General features: G+C 39.5%; 1 protein-coding gene across 1 annotated transcript in view; it reads left to right on the top strand.

Annotated features, from left to right (window-relative positions):
- The window catches only part of spg7 (SPG7 matrix AAA peptidase subunit, paraplegin), a 53,850-nt gene extending 34,337 nt beyond the window's left edge, over positions 1-19,513 (top strand). Inside the window, exons 11-17 of the mRNA XM_041191418.1 lie at positions 159-261; positions 535-645; positions 1,799-1,914; positions 2,958-3,114; positions 9,118-9,281; positions 12,761-12,838; positions 17,449-19,513. Coding sequence (XP_041047352.1) covers positions 159-261; positions 535-645; positions 1,799-1,914; positions 2,958-3,114; positions 9,118-9,281; positions 12,761-12,838; positions 17,449-17,649 — 930 coding nt within the window. The 3' untranslated portion in view covers positions 17,650-19,513. The remainder of the gene's footprint in view (positions 1-158; positions 262-534; positions 646-1,798; positions 1,915-2,957; positions 3,115-9,117; positions 9,282-12,760; positions 12,839-17,448) is intronic.
- Positions 19,514-20,103: the final 590 nt, after the last annotated feature.

Raw genomic sequence — 20,103 nt, 5'->3', positions numbered from 1 at the left:
TTTCTTGGACTCGAACTCAAGTTCTGTCGAAGGGTCATGACGACTCGAAACGTCAACTCTTTTCTTCTCCGCCGATGCTGCCAGACCTGCTGAGTTTTTCCAGGTAATTCTGTTTTTGTTTTGGAATGGTATATTGTTTATTTCATTCACATTTGTAGGAAAGGAAGGAGATTTTTGAGCAACATTTGAAGAGCCTGAAGTTAACTCGTCCAGCCAGTTTTTATTCCCAACGATTGGCTGAGCTAGCTCCAGGATTCAGTGGTAAGAATCCAGCATTTAAGAGTATTATGCAGAATTTTATTGTAATTTTTTTTGTCGACAGGGCTTACTCTGTGTTTCTGTACAAGTTTCTGTTCATATTGGTGTAAAGTTTCTGAGCTTTCATATTTCATTAGAAATTTGAGGATGTAAATAGAAATCTATTATACTATCCAAAAGTACTGATTTTAATATGTCCTAATATGTCTCATAACAAACTTTGTACTTCAAAATCTTTTTTAGTTTAGCGTATGCATTAATTTGGCTTCATCCTAGGAGCTGACATTGCCAACATTTGTAATGAAGCAGCATTACATGCAGCCAGAGAAGGGGAGAAATCTGTTGACACCTTAAGTTTTGAATACGCAGTAGAGAAGGTCATAGCAGGTATGTCTATTTTCATTCATTTTATGAAGCTTTCCTGGTAAGTAAATTGTGTACTGCCTCATAATGAGGGGAAAAGAAGTATAGATCAGGAGAGTCCAAACATTGATCTTCATTTTGTATTGCACTTCATTGTAGCACAAGGGTTTATGGCCTGCTTCTTGAGCACATAAAAGCTGTCCTAAAGAATAGCCATTTTTCTTTTAACTATTTGCGAATCCATATGAAATGAAGTGATTCCATAGTCCATTTTTAGACCAAGCAGTTCTTGGTAGTTGTTTCTCAATAAATTTGCAGCAATGATTTATTAATCTAGTTTTTTTTGGCATTTCACATCAAGGATATAGATTATACTGGCAATTGATGTGAACCCTTCAAAGTGGAACTTAAAAGCTGAATGAAACACCTACATTTTAAACAACTGATATTAGTAATATTTGTGACACCAAATTTTAACCTAATCTTGAGACCCAGATGGTTGTCAACTACTTAACTTTCAGTTTTATTTTCAGATACTTGTCTGAACCTTTTTAATTTGAATAATGTCTTATAATAATTCTGAAGCATCTGTGGTATAAAACTGCAGTTGTTGCATGTCGAAAGCTAAACCAATCCAATTACTGAGAGCTATTTAAGCAGCATTCATTAAATGTTGAGGAACCAGCTGTTTGTTTGTCATCTTCACTGAAGAATGGCGTGTGACACGTTGGAGAAGGAGGAACAATGCTTCTGATAACATTTCTTTTGGAAGAAGGAATGTATTGTTGGGAAGACTCAAATCTTAACTTTTTTGTCTTGATAGACAATACAATCATCTTAAAGGAAAGGTTTTCAGAGTTACGAGAGAGAAAAGGGAAGTGGAATTAATTGGACAGCTGCTTAATAGAGTCTACATAGGCATAATGGGATGAATGGGCTCTTAATGTGATATATGATTGCTCTGTTATTCTGTGTTCTCAACATTCAAATGTTCATATTAAATATCTCTGGTTACAATTCTCAAAGTAGTATACAAAACTCCCTATTTAGATTGAACAAAATCACACTGATTATTCAAATAAATTCCAAAAATGTCAGTATTGTTCAACCTCATGACATTATTTGTTTATTTGGGAAATTTTTCTTTGTTTTGTTCACATTTTCCTTTGCCCCTCAGGCACTGCCAAGAAGAGTAAAATTCTCTCCAAGGAAGAACAGAGAATAATAGCTTTCCATGAATCTGGACACGTTCTTGTGGGTTGGCTTCTTGAGCACACTGAAGCTGTCTTGAAGGTCTAGTTTTATTAATATAACTGTGAATCATGTTACCATTATTACATTTCTTTACATACTATTATACAAATATAGTCAGTTGCAATCTGAAGTGACTGCTGCTGCTCTTTACAAATATCAAATAGCTTAAACTTATTTTATGCTCTTACCTCAACTACTCATTTGAATTGGTCTTGCAGTGATTCGAAGGTATCTATTGTGTAAAATTGCTCTGTTTCCTCTGGCCCCATGATAAGCTGGTTGCTGGAAGGTACATCAAAGTAGCTTATGAAGAATGTGAGAAGAGGGAGGGGTTGGTGATGGGTGGGGTTCGTGTGTGCTAAAGCTCCACTATCAAGAAGGAAAGAAGTTAGGGGACAACCTCATTAAAATCAACTAACTGTTATAAATAAGGAGCACAGTTATTTCAAAGTAAAACAATAATATAGGATAGTAGGATTTAAGTTTGGTAAAAGGTAAACAAAAAACAGACTAAGAGGCAAAAACATTAGGACATTGAGAATAGCTGGATATCGTGATAGGGAAGAGAGGGATGTGTTTTGGTTGAAAAATTTTAATATCGAGCTGCTTTGAGTATCCAGCTCGTGTTAACAGGCTGTTCAACCGTGGAAGGTCATTGCAGCCAAGTCAAGTCTGATTTTCACCCAGTGTTGGCGTGCAGTTTCCAGGAAAAGCCACAATATTTTCTTCAGTACCAGGAATTATGGTTTATTTTTCCTTCTTAGCCTAGAGGTGCTAATGCCTCTGTGTAGACCAGAAATTGAAGCTAGAATGACTTAGCTTGTGTTGTTTAGAGCTATTAACCCACCAGATGTTTAATGGAGCTGTAAAGCTTTTTGGAAAACAAATATTTGCTGTGCTTGGAGACAAAAGATAAAATAAAGTATGGACCGTGATAATTATTGTGTATTTATGTTTAGAAAACTTTAAGGAATCACTAATATGATTTCTTTTGTTTTGCATCGATGATTCTGAACTATTGATTTTAATTTTCTAAAATCACTGGGGTAAATTGTAAATAATTTGATTGTTTTGCCTTGTAGGTCTCCATAGCACCACGAACAAATGCTGCACTGGGATTTGCACAGATCCTACCACGAGAGCAGCACCTCTTTACCAAAGAACAGCTTTTTGAACGCATGTGTATGGCTCTAGGAGGTCGTGTTGCAGAAGCTATCACCTTTAATAAAGTCACAACAGGTATGATTTGAATAATTCCAAATACTTGCATGTTTCTTCTTTATGATCAATTGGTCAGTATTTTGTCCCGTTTTAGCCTACAGGATGCCATTTTGTAGGCTTTTATTCAACATCAGCCTGCTGCACCGCACCATGAGTGAGGGGGTGGGGGAAAGGTGAACATCTCTTTTTAAGGTACCTTTATAGTTTTTTCCTACACACCTGGCTGGGAGGATGGGAGATTTCTTTCCAGCCCTCTACTGAAGTCAATTAAACTGGCTGCTGGAAGACAGGAAACCAGGATGAGAATCACAACCAAGTTTGCCCTTAGCCGCCTCATGTGCACTTATAGTTGGATAATGATCAAACGCAAGAACCCTGGCCATATTTTTGCCCCGTTAATCCAGGGGCACTGAAGTCTATTGTAGCACCTCTACCATCATCCAGATTGAGATCTGCAAATTGAACATAAAGCAGACTTTCATTTATCTAGTGCATTTCATGCCCTCATGACGGAGCCAATCAACTACTGTTGCAATGTTAGCTCCTGTTATATAGGCTATACAGGTTTGCTCATAGCAAGAGTCCACAAACAGTAAATGAGATGAATGAATAATCTGTTTCTGCTAGTGGTAAATTGAGGGATAAATGTTGGTTAGTACACCAGGAGAACATCATTGCTCTTCAAATAACACCAGGGGATCTTTTACATCTCATCTCAAAGATGGCACTGTCAACAATATAGCACTCCCTCGGTGCAGCACTAAACTTTCAGTTTAAATTATGTGTTCAAATTCATATTGGGACTAAAGTCCACGTCTTCTGAATCAGGTGAAGAGGTACCACTGAGCCAAGATGATACCCCAAATGCATCTTGGAGACAGAACCTCTGATCTTCCTTAGGCTCAGTTACTCCTTAGATGAGCTCCAAGTCTTCTGTAGAATCATAAATTGAAATATTTAAACATGTATATTTTTATACCTATCTAAAAATTGCTTTGGTTATCTTTTAAAAGAAGCAGCTTTGATATCAGATGGGTGGGGCAGTGAGCTACAGCAGTGTTTCACCTCTAGTACCTTGGGTTAATTTCAGGCTTGACTAAGGTCTGACAATTGTAAGTATCTTCAGAAAAGTGAGCTTTGGCAGCCTGACTTCACTTAGAAGTGATTATCATTCCACAGCACAGAGTTATCTAATTACCCATGTTGATTTTCCGGTCGAAAATGGCTTGTGAAGAGAATTAAAAGGTTTCTTTGTTCTCTTCTATGGTTGGAATATGTGCTACATTGTTCAATGGTGTACCTAAAGTTTATTCTGCATTTGATCGATGAAACAATTAGAAATGTTTTGATGGAGGTCTCTATCTAGACAGTTACGTGATGGTAATATATGTTTATTCAGCTCTTCTCTTTTATCAGATATGTTAGCCAGTAAAATCATTTTAGTAGACAAAAATTTACAAGGAAGTTGAGCTATTACATATCGCACAGTGGAACTTCTAAGCACTCATTTGCTCAAGTATCCCACTTGTTTCCTGGACAGGATGCAAGAAAAAACTAGTTGCTTGATGGACTGGCCCACTCTCCCTCTCTGTTTCAAGTTCCATCTCATCAGTACAACCTCTCTTACCTCCTTTATTGATTTTAGAATACTCAAGTGTTTTTTGGTTCTTTTTATTTCTTTTCTTTCCGCACTATTTCTGCAGACATCTCTCTCTTCCTATATCTTCATTGCATTGAAATCAAGATTAATTGCAGTCTCTTACTGTAACTTATTCTTTTTCAGGATCTCAAAGTTGTGAAACTCCTCATCTCCCCAGTTTTTCCCTATCCTTATAACTTTCATTTTAAAAAATCTAAGCTAGGAGTCAGCTAATCACTTCTTGATTTACCTAGTGTTCTCTCTCATTCTTTTCAACCTCAATGCTGTTATGTACAGGTATGCCTTTGCCCAGCACCAATTTTCTTCCCAAGTATATTGTAGCTTTTGCATGGAGTCATTTTTGTGTCCTGTTTCATCTATAGTGACTTTGAGTGAATTAGTGATACCCTAGGAGGTACCATTGAAAGTTGTAGAAGTAATTTTTACAGAATTCATTCATGGGATGTGGGCGTAGCTAGCTAGGCCAGTATTTATCCCTAATCCTATCCCTAATTGCCCTTGAGAAAGTGGTAATGAACTGCCTTCTTGAACCGTGGCAGTCCATGTGTAGGTACACTCACAGTGCTATTAGGAGAGAAGTACCAGGATTTTTACCCAGCGACAGTGAAGAAATGGTGATATATTTCCAAGTCAGAATGGTGAATGGCTTGGACGGGAAATTGCAGGTGGTGGTGTTCCCATGTGTCTGCTGCCCTTTTCCTTCTAGATGGTAGTGGTCGTGGGTTTGGAAAGTGATGTCTAAAGAGGTTTGGTGAGTTCCTGCAGCGCAGCTTGTAGATGGCACACACTGTGCGACAGTGGTGGAGAGAGTGAATGTTTGTGGATAGGTGCCAATCAAGTGGGTTGCTTTGTCCTGGAGAGTGTCAAGCTTCTTGAGTGTTGTTGGAGCTGCACTCATCCAGTCAAGTGGAGAGTATTCCATCACACTCCTGATTTATGCTCTGTAGATTGTGAACACACTTTGGGGAGTCGGGAGATGAGTTACTCGGTGCAGGATTCCTAGCCTTTAACCTGCTCTTGTAGCCACAGTATTTATATGGCTAGCCCAGTTCAGTTTCTGGTCACTGGTAAGCCCCAGGGTTTTTTCTAGTGGGGTTTCAGTGATGGTAATGGCATTGAATGTCAAGGGGCGATGGTTGGATTCTTTCTTGTTGGAGATGGTCATTTTCTGGCACTTGTGTGACACAAATGTTACTTGCCACTTGTCAGCCCAAGCCTGGATTTTGTCCAGGTCTTGCTGTATTTGGACATGGACTGCTTCAATATCTGAGGAGTTGCAAATGGTGCTGAACACTCTGCCATCATCAGCGAATATCCCCACTTCTGACCTTATGATGGAAGGAAGGTCATTGATAAAGCAGCTGAAGATGGTTCGTCTGAGGACACTACCCTGAAGAGCTCCTGCAGTGATGTCCTGGAACCTTGATGATTGTGGTCATGGGAAGTCAATTGTCTTCCTTAGGTATGACTCCAACCAGTGGAGATTTTTCCCCTGATTCCCGTTGACTCCAGTTTTGCTATGGCACCTTGATGCCACATTTGGTCAAATGTGGCCTTGATGTCAAGGGCAGTCACTCTCACCTCACATGTGGAGTTTAGTTCTTTTGTCGATGTTTGAACCAAGGCTGTGATGAGGTCAAGAACCTGAGAGGCCATGGCAGACCCCAAACTGAGTGTCAGTGAGCAGGTTATTGCTAAGCAATTGCTGCTCAAAAGCACTGTTGATAACTCCTTTCATCACTTTACTGATGATGGAGAGTAGACTGATGGGGCTGTAATTCGTTGGGTTGGATTTGTCCTGCTTTTTGTATACAGGACATACCTAGGCAATTTTCCACATTACCAGAAGCTGCCAGTGTTGTAGCTGCACTGGAGCAGTTTGGCTAGGAGCATGGCAGGTTCTGGAGCACAAGTCTTCAGTACTATTGCTGGAGTATTGTCAGGGCCCATAGCCTTTGCAGGATCCAGTGCCTTCAGCTGTTTCTTGATATCACATGGAGTGAATCGAATTGGCTGAACAACAGCACTTGTGGTGAAGCTGGGGACATCCGGAGGAGTCTGAGATGGATCATCCACTCGGCACTTCTGGCTGAAGATTGTTGCAAATGCTTCAGCCTTATCTTTTGCACAGATGTTCTGGGCTACTCCATCATTGAGGATGGGGATATTTGTGGAGCCTCCTCCTCCAGTGAGTTGTTTAATTGTCCACCATCATTCATGATTGGATGTGGCAGGACTGCAGGAGTTAGATCTGATCCGTTGGTTGTGGAATCACTTAGCTCTGTCTATTACTTGCTGCTTATGCTGTTTGGTACGCAATAGTCCTGGGTTGTAGCTTCACCACATTGACACCTCATTTTTAGGTATGCCTGGTGCTGCTCTTGATATGCCCTTCTGCACTCCTCACAGTACCAGGGTTGATTCCCTGGCTTGGTGGTAATAGTAAAGTGGGGGGAAATGCCAGGCCATGACGTTACAGATTGTGGTTGAGTACCATTCTGCTGCTGCTGATCACCCACAACACCTCATGGTTGCCAGGATTGAGTTGCTAGATTTGTTCAAAATCTATCCCACAACTAATGCCACACAACATGATGGAGGGTATCCTCAAAGTAAAGGCGGGACTTCGTCTCCACATTGGCAGATGAATCTGTGGCAAGCAGGTTGGTGAGGATGAGGTCAAGTATGTTTTTCCCTCACCACCTGCCGCAGACCCAGTCCAGCAGCTATGTCCTTTCAGACCCAGCTAGCTCAGTCTCTAGTGGTGCTACTGAGCCATTCTTGGAGATAAACATTGAAGTCCCCTGCCCAGAGTACATTCTGCGCCCTTGCCACCCTCGATACTTCCTGCAAGTGGTGCTCAAGTTGGGGGATTACTGATTCATCAGCCGACTGGGGGCAGCATGTGGTAATCAGCAGGAGGTTTCCTTGCCCATGTTTGACCTGATGCCATGAGACTTCATGGGGTCTGGAGTCGATGTTGAGGATTCCCAGGGCAACTCCCTCCTGACTGTATTCCACTGTGCCGCCATCTCTTCTGGGTCTGTCCTGCCAGTGGGACTGGACATACCCTGGGATAGTGATGGTGGTATCTGGGACATTGTCTGTGAGGCATGATTTGGTGAGTATGACTATGTCAGGCTGTTTTTTGACTAGTCTGTGAGACAGCTCTCCCAATTTTGGCACTAGTCTCCAGATGTTAGTAAGGGATGACTTTGCAGGGTCGACAGGGCTAAGTTTGCCGTTGTCATTTCCAGTTCCTAGGTTGATGCCGAGTGGTCCACCTGGTTCCATTCCTTTAAGACAGAGTGGCTTGCTAGGCTATTTCAGAGGGCATTTAAGAATCAACCACATTGCTGCGAGTCTGGAATCATGTGTAGGACAGACCAGGTAAGGACAGCAGATTTCCTTTCCTAAAGGACATTAGTGAACCAGATGGGTTTTTAAGACAATCGACATTAGACTTTTAATTCGAGATGTATATTATATTCACATTTCAGCATCTACCTTCGTGGGATTCAAAACTAGCCTAGTGACAATACCACTATGCCACCGCCTCCCCCAATTCATCCACTTAGTCTGTTTTGGGAATTGAATAAATAAATGGAAAAGAAAACAAAAGAATATGAATTTTCCTCCTGTGATGAAAGATTAAATGGACTGGGCCTTTATTCTCTGGAGTTTAGAAGAATGAGAGATGATCTTATTCAAACAATCAAAATTCTTACAGGACTCAACGGGGTAGATGTAGGAAGGATGTTTCCCTTAGCTGGGGGCGTCCAGAACCAGGGGCACAGGCTCAGAATTAAGGGGCAGGGATTTTGGGACTGAGTTAAGGAGGAATTTCTTCACTCAAGTGAACCTTTGGAATTCTCTGCCCCAGAGGGTTGTGGAGGCTCAGTCGTTGAACATGTTCAAGACTGAGATTGATAGATTTCTACATCAAAGGCTACAGGGATAATCCAAGAAAATGGTGTTGAAGTAGAAGTTTGGCCATGATCTCATTGAATGGTGGAATGGGCTCAGAAGTCTGAATGGCCTTCTGCTGCTCCTATTTCTTATGCTCTTATGTTCTTAGAAAGAATAGTAAAAGGTATCTGTGTATCTGATACATTGTACAATGTCACCAGTGTTGTAATTTTGTTTGTTTATTTGGGAGAGCTTTTCATGCTTGAAGCATGGAAATATTTTGGGAATTGTCCATTGAAGAATCTTCTTGCATTTCTAGAAGTGACCTCATTTACTTTTTTTGTATCCACAAAAATTAACTTGAATCTCCTTGGAAGCCAAAATTCAGAGCACCTATCAGAATAGATATTCCTGTATTCCTGGATTGAAGTGATAAAATTTTTAACACTCAGGTGCTCAGGATGACTTACGAAAAGTTACAAGAGTGGCTTACTCCATGGTGAAATGCTACGGAATGGTTGAAACGATTGGACACATTTCATTCCCTGATACAGAGGAAATGGGGGCAGTTGGTCGACGACCCTTCAGCCAAGGACTCCAGGAGCACATGGATCATGTAAGTTTTACAGTGATGTTGGATCACCAAAGTTACCTTTACCACATCTTTTTGTAAGAATGTGTGGCTGTGGCAAAGAGAAGTGAAATTAGAGAAAATAAGCAACTGAGGTCAAATATAGCAAATGTTTCTTTCTAGAAATGTACATGGTTAAGGAAAGGAGTGGTTATCTCCTCTGATATAGCTTAGCTTTTGAAAGTCAAAAGTTCTTTGTGGTATTCTTATTTTTGTATTTAACACCATATTTGTGTGAATAATTTCAGTTCAAATCAACTTTCCCTTGATCCCACTGCCCTTGCAAACTACTGTCCCATCTCCAACCTCCCTTTCTTCTCCAGAGTCCTTATACGTGCTGTCACCTCCCACTTTCTTTCCCGGAACTCCATGCTTGAAACCCTCTAATTAGGTTTCCACCCCTGCCATAGTATCGAAACAGTTCTTATCAAAGTCACATATTACATCCTATGTGACTGTGACAAAGATAAACTTCCCCTCCTCGTCCTTTTTGACCTGTTTGCAGCCTTTGACATGGGTTGATCAACCCATCCTCATCTAACATCTCCATCGCCATCCTGCTGGGTGGGGCTGCTCTCATGTAGTTCCATTTTTACCTATCTAATCGTAGCCAGAGAATCACTGAGAATGGCTTCTCTTTCTACTCCTGCAATGTTACTTCTGGTGTCTCCCAAGGATCTATCCTATGCCCTGCCTATTTCTCATCCACATGCTGTCCCTCAGCAACAACATCCGAAGGCAAGGCATAGTTTTCACATGTCTGCTGATGACACCCAGCTCTACCTCACCACCGTCTCTCGACTCCTCTGCTGTTGCTACATTATCAACCTGCTTATTCAACATCCAGTAGTGGATGATTATAAATTTCTTCCAATTAAATGTTGGGAAGACCGAAGCCATTGTTTTTGGTCCCTGCTGCAAACTCTGTTACCCAGCTACCAACTCCACCCCTCTCCCTGGCAACAGTCAGACATTAAGGTAGTCTGTTTGCAACCTTGGTGTCATATTTGATGCCAAGATGATCTTCGGACCTCGTATTTGTGCCATCACTAAGACTGCCTATTTCCAGCTCTGTAGCATTATCTGACTTTGTCCCTGTCTAAGCTCATCTGCTGCTGAAACTCCCATTATGCCTTTGTTACCTCTCGACTCGACTATTCCAACACACTGCTGGCTGGACTCCCTAGAAACCTGCTGTAAACTTTAGGTCATCCAAAACTCTGCTGCCTGTGTCTTAACTTGCAACAAATCCCATTCCCCCATTGCCTCTTTGCTCACTGACCAATATTGGCTCCTGGTCAAGCAATGTCTTGACTTTAAAATTCTCATCCTTGTTTTCAAAACACTCCGTAGACTTACACCTCCCTTTCTCTGTAATCTTGGCCAACCCCACAGCCCTCCCAAGATACCTGCACTCCTCTAATTTTGGTCTATCGAGCATCTCTAATTTTAATTGCTCCATCATTGGTGCCCCTTGCCTTTCATTGTCTAGGGCCCAAGCTCTGGAATTCCCTCCTCACACCTCTCTGCTTCTCTACCTTGTTTTTCTCCTTTTAAGACACTTTCACTTTGACCAAACTTTTGGTCATCTGACCTAATATCTCCTTATGTGGCTCAGTGTCACACTTTTTTACTTCTGCCACTGAAGGTGGATGGAGGTAATGTTTATGCCCCTATTTGTTAGTCTGTCTGTAGACAATATATCTCAAAAACAATTGGATGGATTCACTGAAACCTGGTACACGGATAGGAATGGCCCAAGGAAGAAATGATTACTTTTTGCAAAGATGTGGGTCCTGTAATTTTTTAAAGGATCTGTTGACATTGGAAAACAGGGTGAATTGACTTTTTTACTTCCGTTATTGAAGACGGACAGAGATAATGTTTTCACCCCTGTTAGTAAACAACATACCTTGAAATCTCATGGATGGATTTCAATAAAACTTGGTACACAGATCAGATATAACCCACGAAAGAGCTGATTAGTTTCTGGTGAAAATGCAAATCTGGATCCTGGAATTTTTTTAAAGGCTCAATTAACATGGAAAGATAGAGCAAATTGACTTTTTTTTAAGAATCCTGTGGGTTGTTTAATTTAATTTAGGATGTCCTGGATTGTCTCAGCTGATATGTTGGAATTTGTCACAGCTGTCAAAATGCGAGCTGAGTTTTCAGAGCAGGTTGTTGGATGTGGATTGGTCTGAAGCTTCCTCAGTGAGATGGAGGCTCTTAATAAAAAGATTTATTCTTTCAACTTGGTAATAACTGAACATCAACCAGGCAGGGAAAAGCTTCAAGGAAGAGCTGCACCATTGACATAAAGGTTGTAAATTCTATTGGCACTTATTCTGGGACAAAAAATCAGTTAGAAGTGCATAAATGTATTTTTAATATCGAGTTACACAGCTTGGCAGAAGTATGCCCTCTACTGAGTTCCTTGTATACTTGTTTTTTGAATTTTGTGGATTGTTTTATTTAGAACATTGTTTAATTGTTTTAGAATGTTGTGGATTGTCCTAGCTGCTGTAGTGAAATTTATCACAGCTGTCAAAATATGAGCAGAGTTTTCAGAGCAGGTTGTTGAATGTGGATCGGCCTGAAGTCTCCTTAGTGAGATGGAAGCTCTTAATAAAAAGATTTAGTCTTAAGTTTTGTAGTTACAGAGCATCAGCCAGGCAGGGAAAAGAACATAAGAAAAGGAGCAGGAGAAGACCATATGGCCCATCAAGCCTGCCCATCATTCAGTATGATCATGGCTGATCTTGGGCTTCAACTCTACTTTCCTGTCTGGTCTCCACATCCCTTGATTTCCTGAGAGACCAAAAATCTGTCTATTTCTGCCATAAATATATTCAATTATGGTGCATCCAGAACCTCTTAGTTAGGTCACAAGCCTTTGAATGAAGACATTTCTGCTCATCTCTGTCCTAACTGATTGAACCCTTATCCTGAAACTCTTCCCCTTGTTCCAGATACCCCAGCCAGGGGAAACTAAATCTCCGTATCTAGCCTGTCAAGCCCCTTCATAATCTGGTATGTTTCAAGGAGATCGCCTCTTTTAATGAGTCAAAGCCTCCAGATCAGCTGTCCCCAACTCAATTAAATCCTCCCTCAGACACACACACTATTCAAACCCCACTATTAACCTACTTTTACAATAAATCACAATAATATTATGAGAATTATAATATTTTCATGACAGATGCAATTTGAAAATTTCAGTGTTGATAATAGTTGGTTGATATTCGTTTGGATTTACTGGAAACTAAGTTGATCTTAGTAATTACTGAGTGTCATTAGTAACTCACCAGTTTATGGTGGTAAACTGACAAAAGAGGTGAGTTGAATAGGTGTTTCATTGTGAAATTAGTTTGCAACACTATCATAACTTCAATTGATAAATGGGCCCAATAATTTTTTTAAATAATTCAAGCAATCTTTCACTGATTTTCTTAATTCTATAGGAAGTCAAACTATTGGTGGCTAGTGCTTACAGGCACACGGAGAAGCTCCTACTGGATAACCGGGACAAACTTCTTGCAGTAAGTTACTACTTCTTCCCCTTATGAATAAAGAGGAAGAAATATTTCTCTTTTTTTCTCTCTCTCTCTCTCTCTCTCTTGCTCACACATTCTCACGTGCACATGCTCGCATCTCTTGCATGCACACAATCGCGCTCTTGTGTGGACGCACTTGGTCTCACTGTCTCCGGCGCTTGCTCTCGTCGTCAGCGGCACTCGCTGTCTTGGGTGCTTGCACTGGCCGTTTCTGGTGCACGTGCTTGCCATTTCCGGTGCACGCTTTCACTGTCGCCAGCGTTTGCGCGCACACACCCCCTCCCCCTCTCCCTCTCATGTTCCGCGCCCACCTGCCCCCCCGCCCCTTTCAGGGACGGGTGCCCGTGCCACTCCTCCCCCACATGTTGTCTCTTTTACATAATCTTTTTTTCTCTCTCACATGCCTGTGTATGCATATGTGCACTCCCACAATATCAGTGAGATTCTCATTTGTACATTTGACCAAAAAAACCTGATGGCACAAGCATAGTTTGTTTCCTGATCAGGAAATGCCCAATTAAATGATGTATTCAGGTTATTCATCAAACTTTGTAATAGTTCTTGAGACATGGATGTCACTTGATGGCATTCCAAGATGTAGTAGTGACTGGCATCCTGGATGCTGATCCTTGTGTAATAAACATTAAGCTCAATATTTGGTAGAACTACAGCTCTAAATTACATTGAACTTTTAAATGCTTTTATGCCATGATTGGCAATCCATTTCCTTAATACTGCCTAGCTAAAGATGTACTTGGTGAATATCTTTTTAGTAATACTCTTTAGTATGATAACAGGAATTGCAAATCATAGGTTTTTTTTTACAGAGCTAAATCTAAATACTTAAAATCAAGAAGTAATAATTCTAAATTTTGGGTAATGCTTAGATTAAAAAGTTAGTTCTCACGCACATCTGGCCACCACAGAGAATAGTGCATGTTCTTTATAGTTGCAAAACACAGTACTGCAGTTTCTAAAATTCTCTCAAAAATTACATTTATCCAAGCTTTATGTACAGAACACACTAACAGGTGCAATTTGGGTGTAATACTATATTATAAATGAGTTCAGGTAAAAAGAAGTCTCAGATAAATGCTATGGAAATTGGAGAATTGAAATAAATAGGGTGCTTTTTGTAAGAAATGTTCTTAATGATCTGTTTTATTTAACCAGGTGAAGCTTTTGAAGTCCTCTTAGATCTCTGAGAAGAGAGAACACCTGGGTATAATATGCAGCTTCAAAAGCTGCTGAAAGTAAAACATAGCCCATTTTAAATATTGAAAAAAGAACGTTGACTGTTTCTCCCCCCCCACCCCCACAAACACATACTGGATTGGTGGTGGGGATGGCTGGAGGTTAATCCTTACTGGTGCAGTCCCTATCACTTGCATTGTCCTTGTTATCCCAGACAACCACCTATATTGGGTTGTCATTAACATCAATTACAAAAGCAGAGCATAAACTACATCAATGCACTGACTATTTTGGGCATTGCAAGCAACTGCTCACATTTCAAGTGTGGTTACCTGTCAATGAATCCTTTTCAGGCAGGCCCAAGTGATTAAACGAGTGACAAAGCTCACTGAAACTCCAGCTGCATCTACAGCTCCTTGCTGCTTGGCCTAAATAGCCAAGTGGTTATGGTACTGGGTTTGTAACCCCAAGATCAAGAGTTCAAATCTCACAAGGACAAACTATGAAACAATGTAACTTGCTTGGCCTAAATAGCCAAGTGGTTATGGTACTGGGTTTGTAACCCCAAGAAAGGCTTGGCCTAAATAGCCAAGTGGTTATGGTACTGGGCTTGTAACCCCAAGATCAAGAGTTCAAATCTCACAATGGCAAACTATGAAACAATGTAACTTCATCTGAAAAAACAGATGGAAACGTGTTTGTACTCGAAAGAGTTACAGCTTCTTGCTGTAGTAGTTGAACCGACCAGACGGTGGCATAGTTCAGCCCCATTCAATCGTCCACAACTGTATAAAGTGAAAATCTTCCATCTCGTGTGGAGCTATCCATCTCACATAGCTTGGCTGTAGCCAGGAATATTTTTCACCAATAAAATGAGAAATATTTACAATATAGAAGCTCAGGATTCATCTCCCAATCACCAACAGCAGATTCTGGTTGGGAACAGAGGAGGGACTGCCTACAAAGAGCTGCTTCCTGACCACTACTTTGGAGAATCACCTCTGAGAAAGAATTTGTGGCTAGAGATCTAAACTCAAAGTCCAGAGCTGACAGCACATAAACAAGAATGCTAAGTTTGAATTTCTGAAGTTGTCAAAATTCCAGTTAAAATTTATCAAACCAGATACACTGGCCATTGCGTATAGAGGGAAAATCACATTTGCATGAACGCACCCACTATAAATGGGGGACCATACAGAGAGAAAATAGTCCTTCTAGTTCTCCCACATTATACCCTCCATAAACTTGAGGTTATCTAAAACTCTGCTCCCCATGTCCTTGCTCGCAGCAAGTCCCATTTACCCAGAGTTCACTGACCTAAACTGGCAACCGTTTAAACAACACAATTTTAAAATTCTCATTCTTGCTTTCAAATCTCTCCATTGCTTCGACCCTCCCTATGTCTGTAACCTATCTCCTCGAGCCCCACAACCTTCCAAGGTATTTGCAATCATCTAATTTGAACCTCTTGAGGATCCCAATTTTAATTGCTGCAACTTTGGTGGCCCCACCTTCAGTTGCCTCGATCTGAAGCATTGGCATTTTCCACCTTAAGCCTCCTCCACCTTTCAACCTGAATTCTTTCCTTTAAGATGCTTTTTAAAACCTACCTTGTTGACCAAGATTTTGGCCACTTGTCCTAATATTAACTCATATGGTTTGATATCAAATTTTGCTTTGTAATATTCCTGTGAAGTGTCTTGGAACATTTTATTACAGACACTATATAAATACAAGTTGTTGTTCTAGATGTAGTTGCAGTAGAGTTAGCAATAGTAGTGGGTAAAATCGGAGTATGAATAAAGTCTGCAATAAGCAAGCAGTCCTATATTTGATGCATAAAATCTTGTCAAAAGCTGGGCTGGTCACATCAAAATAATTGATTGTTTCTTTATCCAGCCTTTTGCAGTGAATTTCTAACATTGTGTTTTGGCATACAAATTCTGACCAGGGACATGAACTCAAGTGGAGAGAAAGGAAGGTGAACTAATTTAGATTTAACTGCTTCCTGCTTATAGGAGTGGGGGGAACAGACTGCCAGAAAAATGATAGGATTTATGTCAGCAAATTCAAGAAGAAGCCAGTTTAGTTTTTGTTGAAAGAAATGATTAGAGGGGTATGACATGCTGTAAAATTTGATACTGGTCAAATGGACTGCAATGAGATGTTCTTGTCCTGCACATTTCCATGTTCTTAATGAAGGTTTTTAATAATTGTTAATGTCTTTCTGTTTTTTAAATTCAAGAATTATGTGGAATCCATTTTTTTAATAAATTGCATATTATTATGACTTTTCAACTTTTTGTTGATGCAAAAAGGCTTAAATCTATAGAATGAGATGCCGACATTTGTTTAAAAATGTTAACACTTAATTGTTTAAAAGTGCTTTCTTAAAGATGACATTCAAATTAGATGCATCTATTCATGGAGAAGCTACTGCTGGCAATCTTTTTGTTATATTGTGGAAACAAACTTTTAAAAAAAAAAATCACATTGTGCTAATCTGTAAAATGTTCCCCATTGCTAATAATTTATTTGCTCAGTACAGTTCCACAGTCCACATCAGTTCAACTCTGTCAACTTGCCCAAACAGCCATTATTCATGTATGGACCCTGATAGAGTACGTCACTGGGCTATTTGACTGCATCGATCCTGTTCTTACCTAATGTTCATCCGTAACATTCAGCTGAGAGAACGCTGGACTTTTGTTTGCCCTTATTCAACCAAAAATACTGAGGTCACTACCTTCATCCCAATTGAGTTCAGCTATCTTACCAGTTCTGTTACACGCCACCTAACACCTTGAAGCACAAATTTTTGTTGTTGTGTAATTCATACCCTACCAACTAGAAGGACAAGGGCAGCAGAGAGATGGGAATACCACCATCTGTAAATTCCTTCTAAGTCACATTCCACCTTGATTTGGAACTATAGCGTCGTTCCTTCACTGTCACCTGGTCAAAATCCTTGAACTCCTTCCTGAACAGCACTTTTGGAGTCTGTGCACCCCAAACTGCAGTTGTTCAAATAGGTGGCTCACCATCACCACCTTGAGGGCAATTAGGGATGGCAACAAATTTGGCCTTGATAGCAGTGCTCACATCAAGGACAAATAAAAACATGCTAGTAAAGTAATTGAGCCACTGTGGAAGCTCTATAGTATTTTCATCTGGTTAATGCCCTTGCACAAGAATGGCTCATCATAGTCAAGTTTCTTTTGGAATAACTATCTAATTCAAACTTTTATTCTGGTGTGTTGTTTGAAATTCTACCAATAAAATTGCACTCAGATTATCATGTGTCATTTAATCTTAGCTTTTGAACCTAGACATAGTAATTTGAACTGTGACTTTTCTAAAAATTGATAATCTATTTCAAATTCTCTGATTTTAAATTTTAGCTTGCAAATGCACTCATGGAGAAAGAAGTTCTGAATTATGATGACATTGAAGTACTTATCGGTGCTCCACCCTTTGGCCCAAAGAAAATGATACCACCCCAGAGCTGGATTGAAGCTGAGAAAGACAAACAAGATACAGGAGAGGATGGACCTTCAGCAAGGCATGTACAAGATGATGAACAAAACCTGCATCCAGTTTAAGCTGGCTGCCTAATAGAACTATATGGTGAATGCTGTTGTCTTGTAAAATGAAGGATGGACAATAAAGAATTTTGGTAGAGCTGGGATTACAAGAACCAAGGGACAGTTGATTGAATTATAATTTGATTGGTGTTAACTACTGATGGACACCTCAGTTTAACCTAATGAAATAGAAAAATGCTGCTCTGTGTACCAGTGTGTAATTGTTTTACAGAAACTATTTCCCATACTCTTTAATGCAATAGATTGTGCTTTTATTAAAACTGCTTCTGTTTATCAAAGTATGTTAATATGCAGCAACAGAATAAGCCCAGCTAAAGATAATACTGTAGCACAGAGTTATGTATTCCAATTATACATTTTAGCTGCACAGTGCTTTATTTATATGCTTAGGATTGAACTAAACCTTAAGATACTGAAGGCTGACTATGTAAGAATTTATTTGGTCCATTGCTTTGAATACAGCCTTAAAGGAAAAGTCTAAAGCTTTTGTTTCGTTGCCCAATTTTCTTCCTATCTTTGAAGTGCTGACTCATGCTGGGGTATCATTCCACAAATACCTGCAGCTCTTTTATAGCTCCACCAAACAGCCTTTCTTCTTTCAACAAGGCTCATTGGATAACAATCAAAAGTGGGAAATCTGTCCAAATTCCTTTCCAACTTGGGTGCACTGATGCCAACTTCAATGCTTTTTAAGTGCTGTCCTGATTGAAATAGGTCCAATTCTGCATGAGATTAGGGATCAAATTTAGGAACTCACTGATCTGTAAAACTTATTAACATATTGATCAGTGGACTTATTGGCCAGACCAACTGGGGAGCTGAGGATGTAATATTAAAGGATTCAGATGATGATGTACCTGTCATTTTCTGGAAAGCACTTTTGGATGAACAGGGACTGTGTCCAGTGGTGTATGTACATCAAATATTTATCCTTTTATAAGTGAAGTGGTTCTGCAAAGTGATATTAAAAAAAATTGATTTTCTCACAATTCGAGTGAAACAACTTCAAATATTGCTGTGTCAGTTTTATTCTCTATTTTAGACCTTGCCTTATCAAAAATCTTCATGTTCACTTTTCAGCATTGGTTACTGGATAGAAATTAGGAAAAGGGAATCTTGGTTGTTCTAGTCTACTTTTTTCCATTCTTATATCCTGGGGCTGCTTAGGTCAAATTTGTAATCTTTCTGCTGTCCTGTTTCAGCAGCTAGTGCAATCCATGAAATATTGAAAATGTAAAACCCTGTTCTGTATGTTTCACTGCAATGTCACATTGTGCATCAAACCCACTGGAAAATCAATATTGTTGGGAAAAACAGTAATGTAGTTCAGTAACATGAGCTTTTCATTTTTCAATGTTTGGAGATCATTGCATTTCATAGAGTCAAATACAGCAGATGATGCTAATGTATTTAAGCACCTTTTCAGTAATATTTTTGTTTTCTTTCATTCAGGAACAATTTTTCCATTTATTTGTTTTGGACTAAGATGTGGATTTATATATTAGTTACTCCATCAGTAAATGGATGATGAATAAAGTTACATTGGAAACCATCTGTTCTATTAAAAAAAGTCAGAGCTTAGTTTTTTTAAAATACATTTATCTGGAAATTGTATTCAGATTATTGTGAATATTTGTACAGTATGATAAACCATTTAAAACTGGTCATATAACATATATGCTACTATACCATTGCTTCTAACTCTTTATTGAAGATTGTTAAATTAAGAGACTGGACTCCCAAGTTTACTAAAATATTGTTCAAAATGCATGATGCATATATAGGATAACAATGCCCTAAATAAATTATTTTTTTCAATGGAGTACTGCAAAATCTTAAATCATTAAATTGTTTAAAACCATCTAACATATATTGAATTACTGCCATGTTGTGCTTTCTGCTTAAATAACACCTTTCATGTGTGACACACATTCAGGAAATTATCAAAAAGTGGCAAGAAACCAGTTTCTTCAGATGACAAACTCAGATCTGTCTGTGCTATAAGATGGATGGAAAAGTTCCCACAGTGCTATTCGAAGAAGAATAAAACAATTCCCATACTTTGGCTAATATTTATCCCTCAACCAACATCATGACGACAAATTACCTCGTCATTTATCTCACTGCTGTTATTTAAACCTTGCTGTGCTGTGTTTTATGTATCTTCTGGAATTAGTTTCTTAATTGCCATTTCATTGCTCACCATTCTTTTCTTTGCGAGCTTACAACCATTTCCAACACATCAAGTGTTGTAATAGGAATACTATTAATCTGTTTTTCCAACGTGAAAACTCATGAACAAGTTACTTCAACAAAAAAAAGATGGAATTTTTATGTGTATCTTAACCACTTAGCTTCAAATTTTGATAATGTTCACTGATGTACGGTCTGTATTTGAATCTTCTATATATAAACAAAATCACTTCTTGACACCAAGTGGTCAATTAATGA

Source organism: Carcharodon carcharias, chromosome 7 (genome assembly GCF_017639515.1).
Source record: "Carcharodon carcharias isolate sCarCar2 chromosome 7, sCarCar2.pri, whole genome shotgun sequence".
Lineage (NCBI taxonomy): Eukaryota > Metazoa > Chordata > Chondrichthyes > Lamniformes > Lamnidae > Carcharodon > Carcharodon carcharias.
Note: the sequence above shows the minus strand (reverse complement) of the source record. Positions and strands in the feature narration are given on the sequence as shown.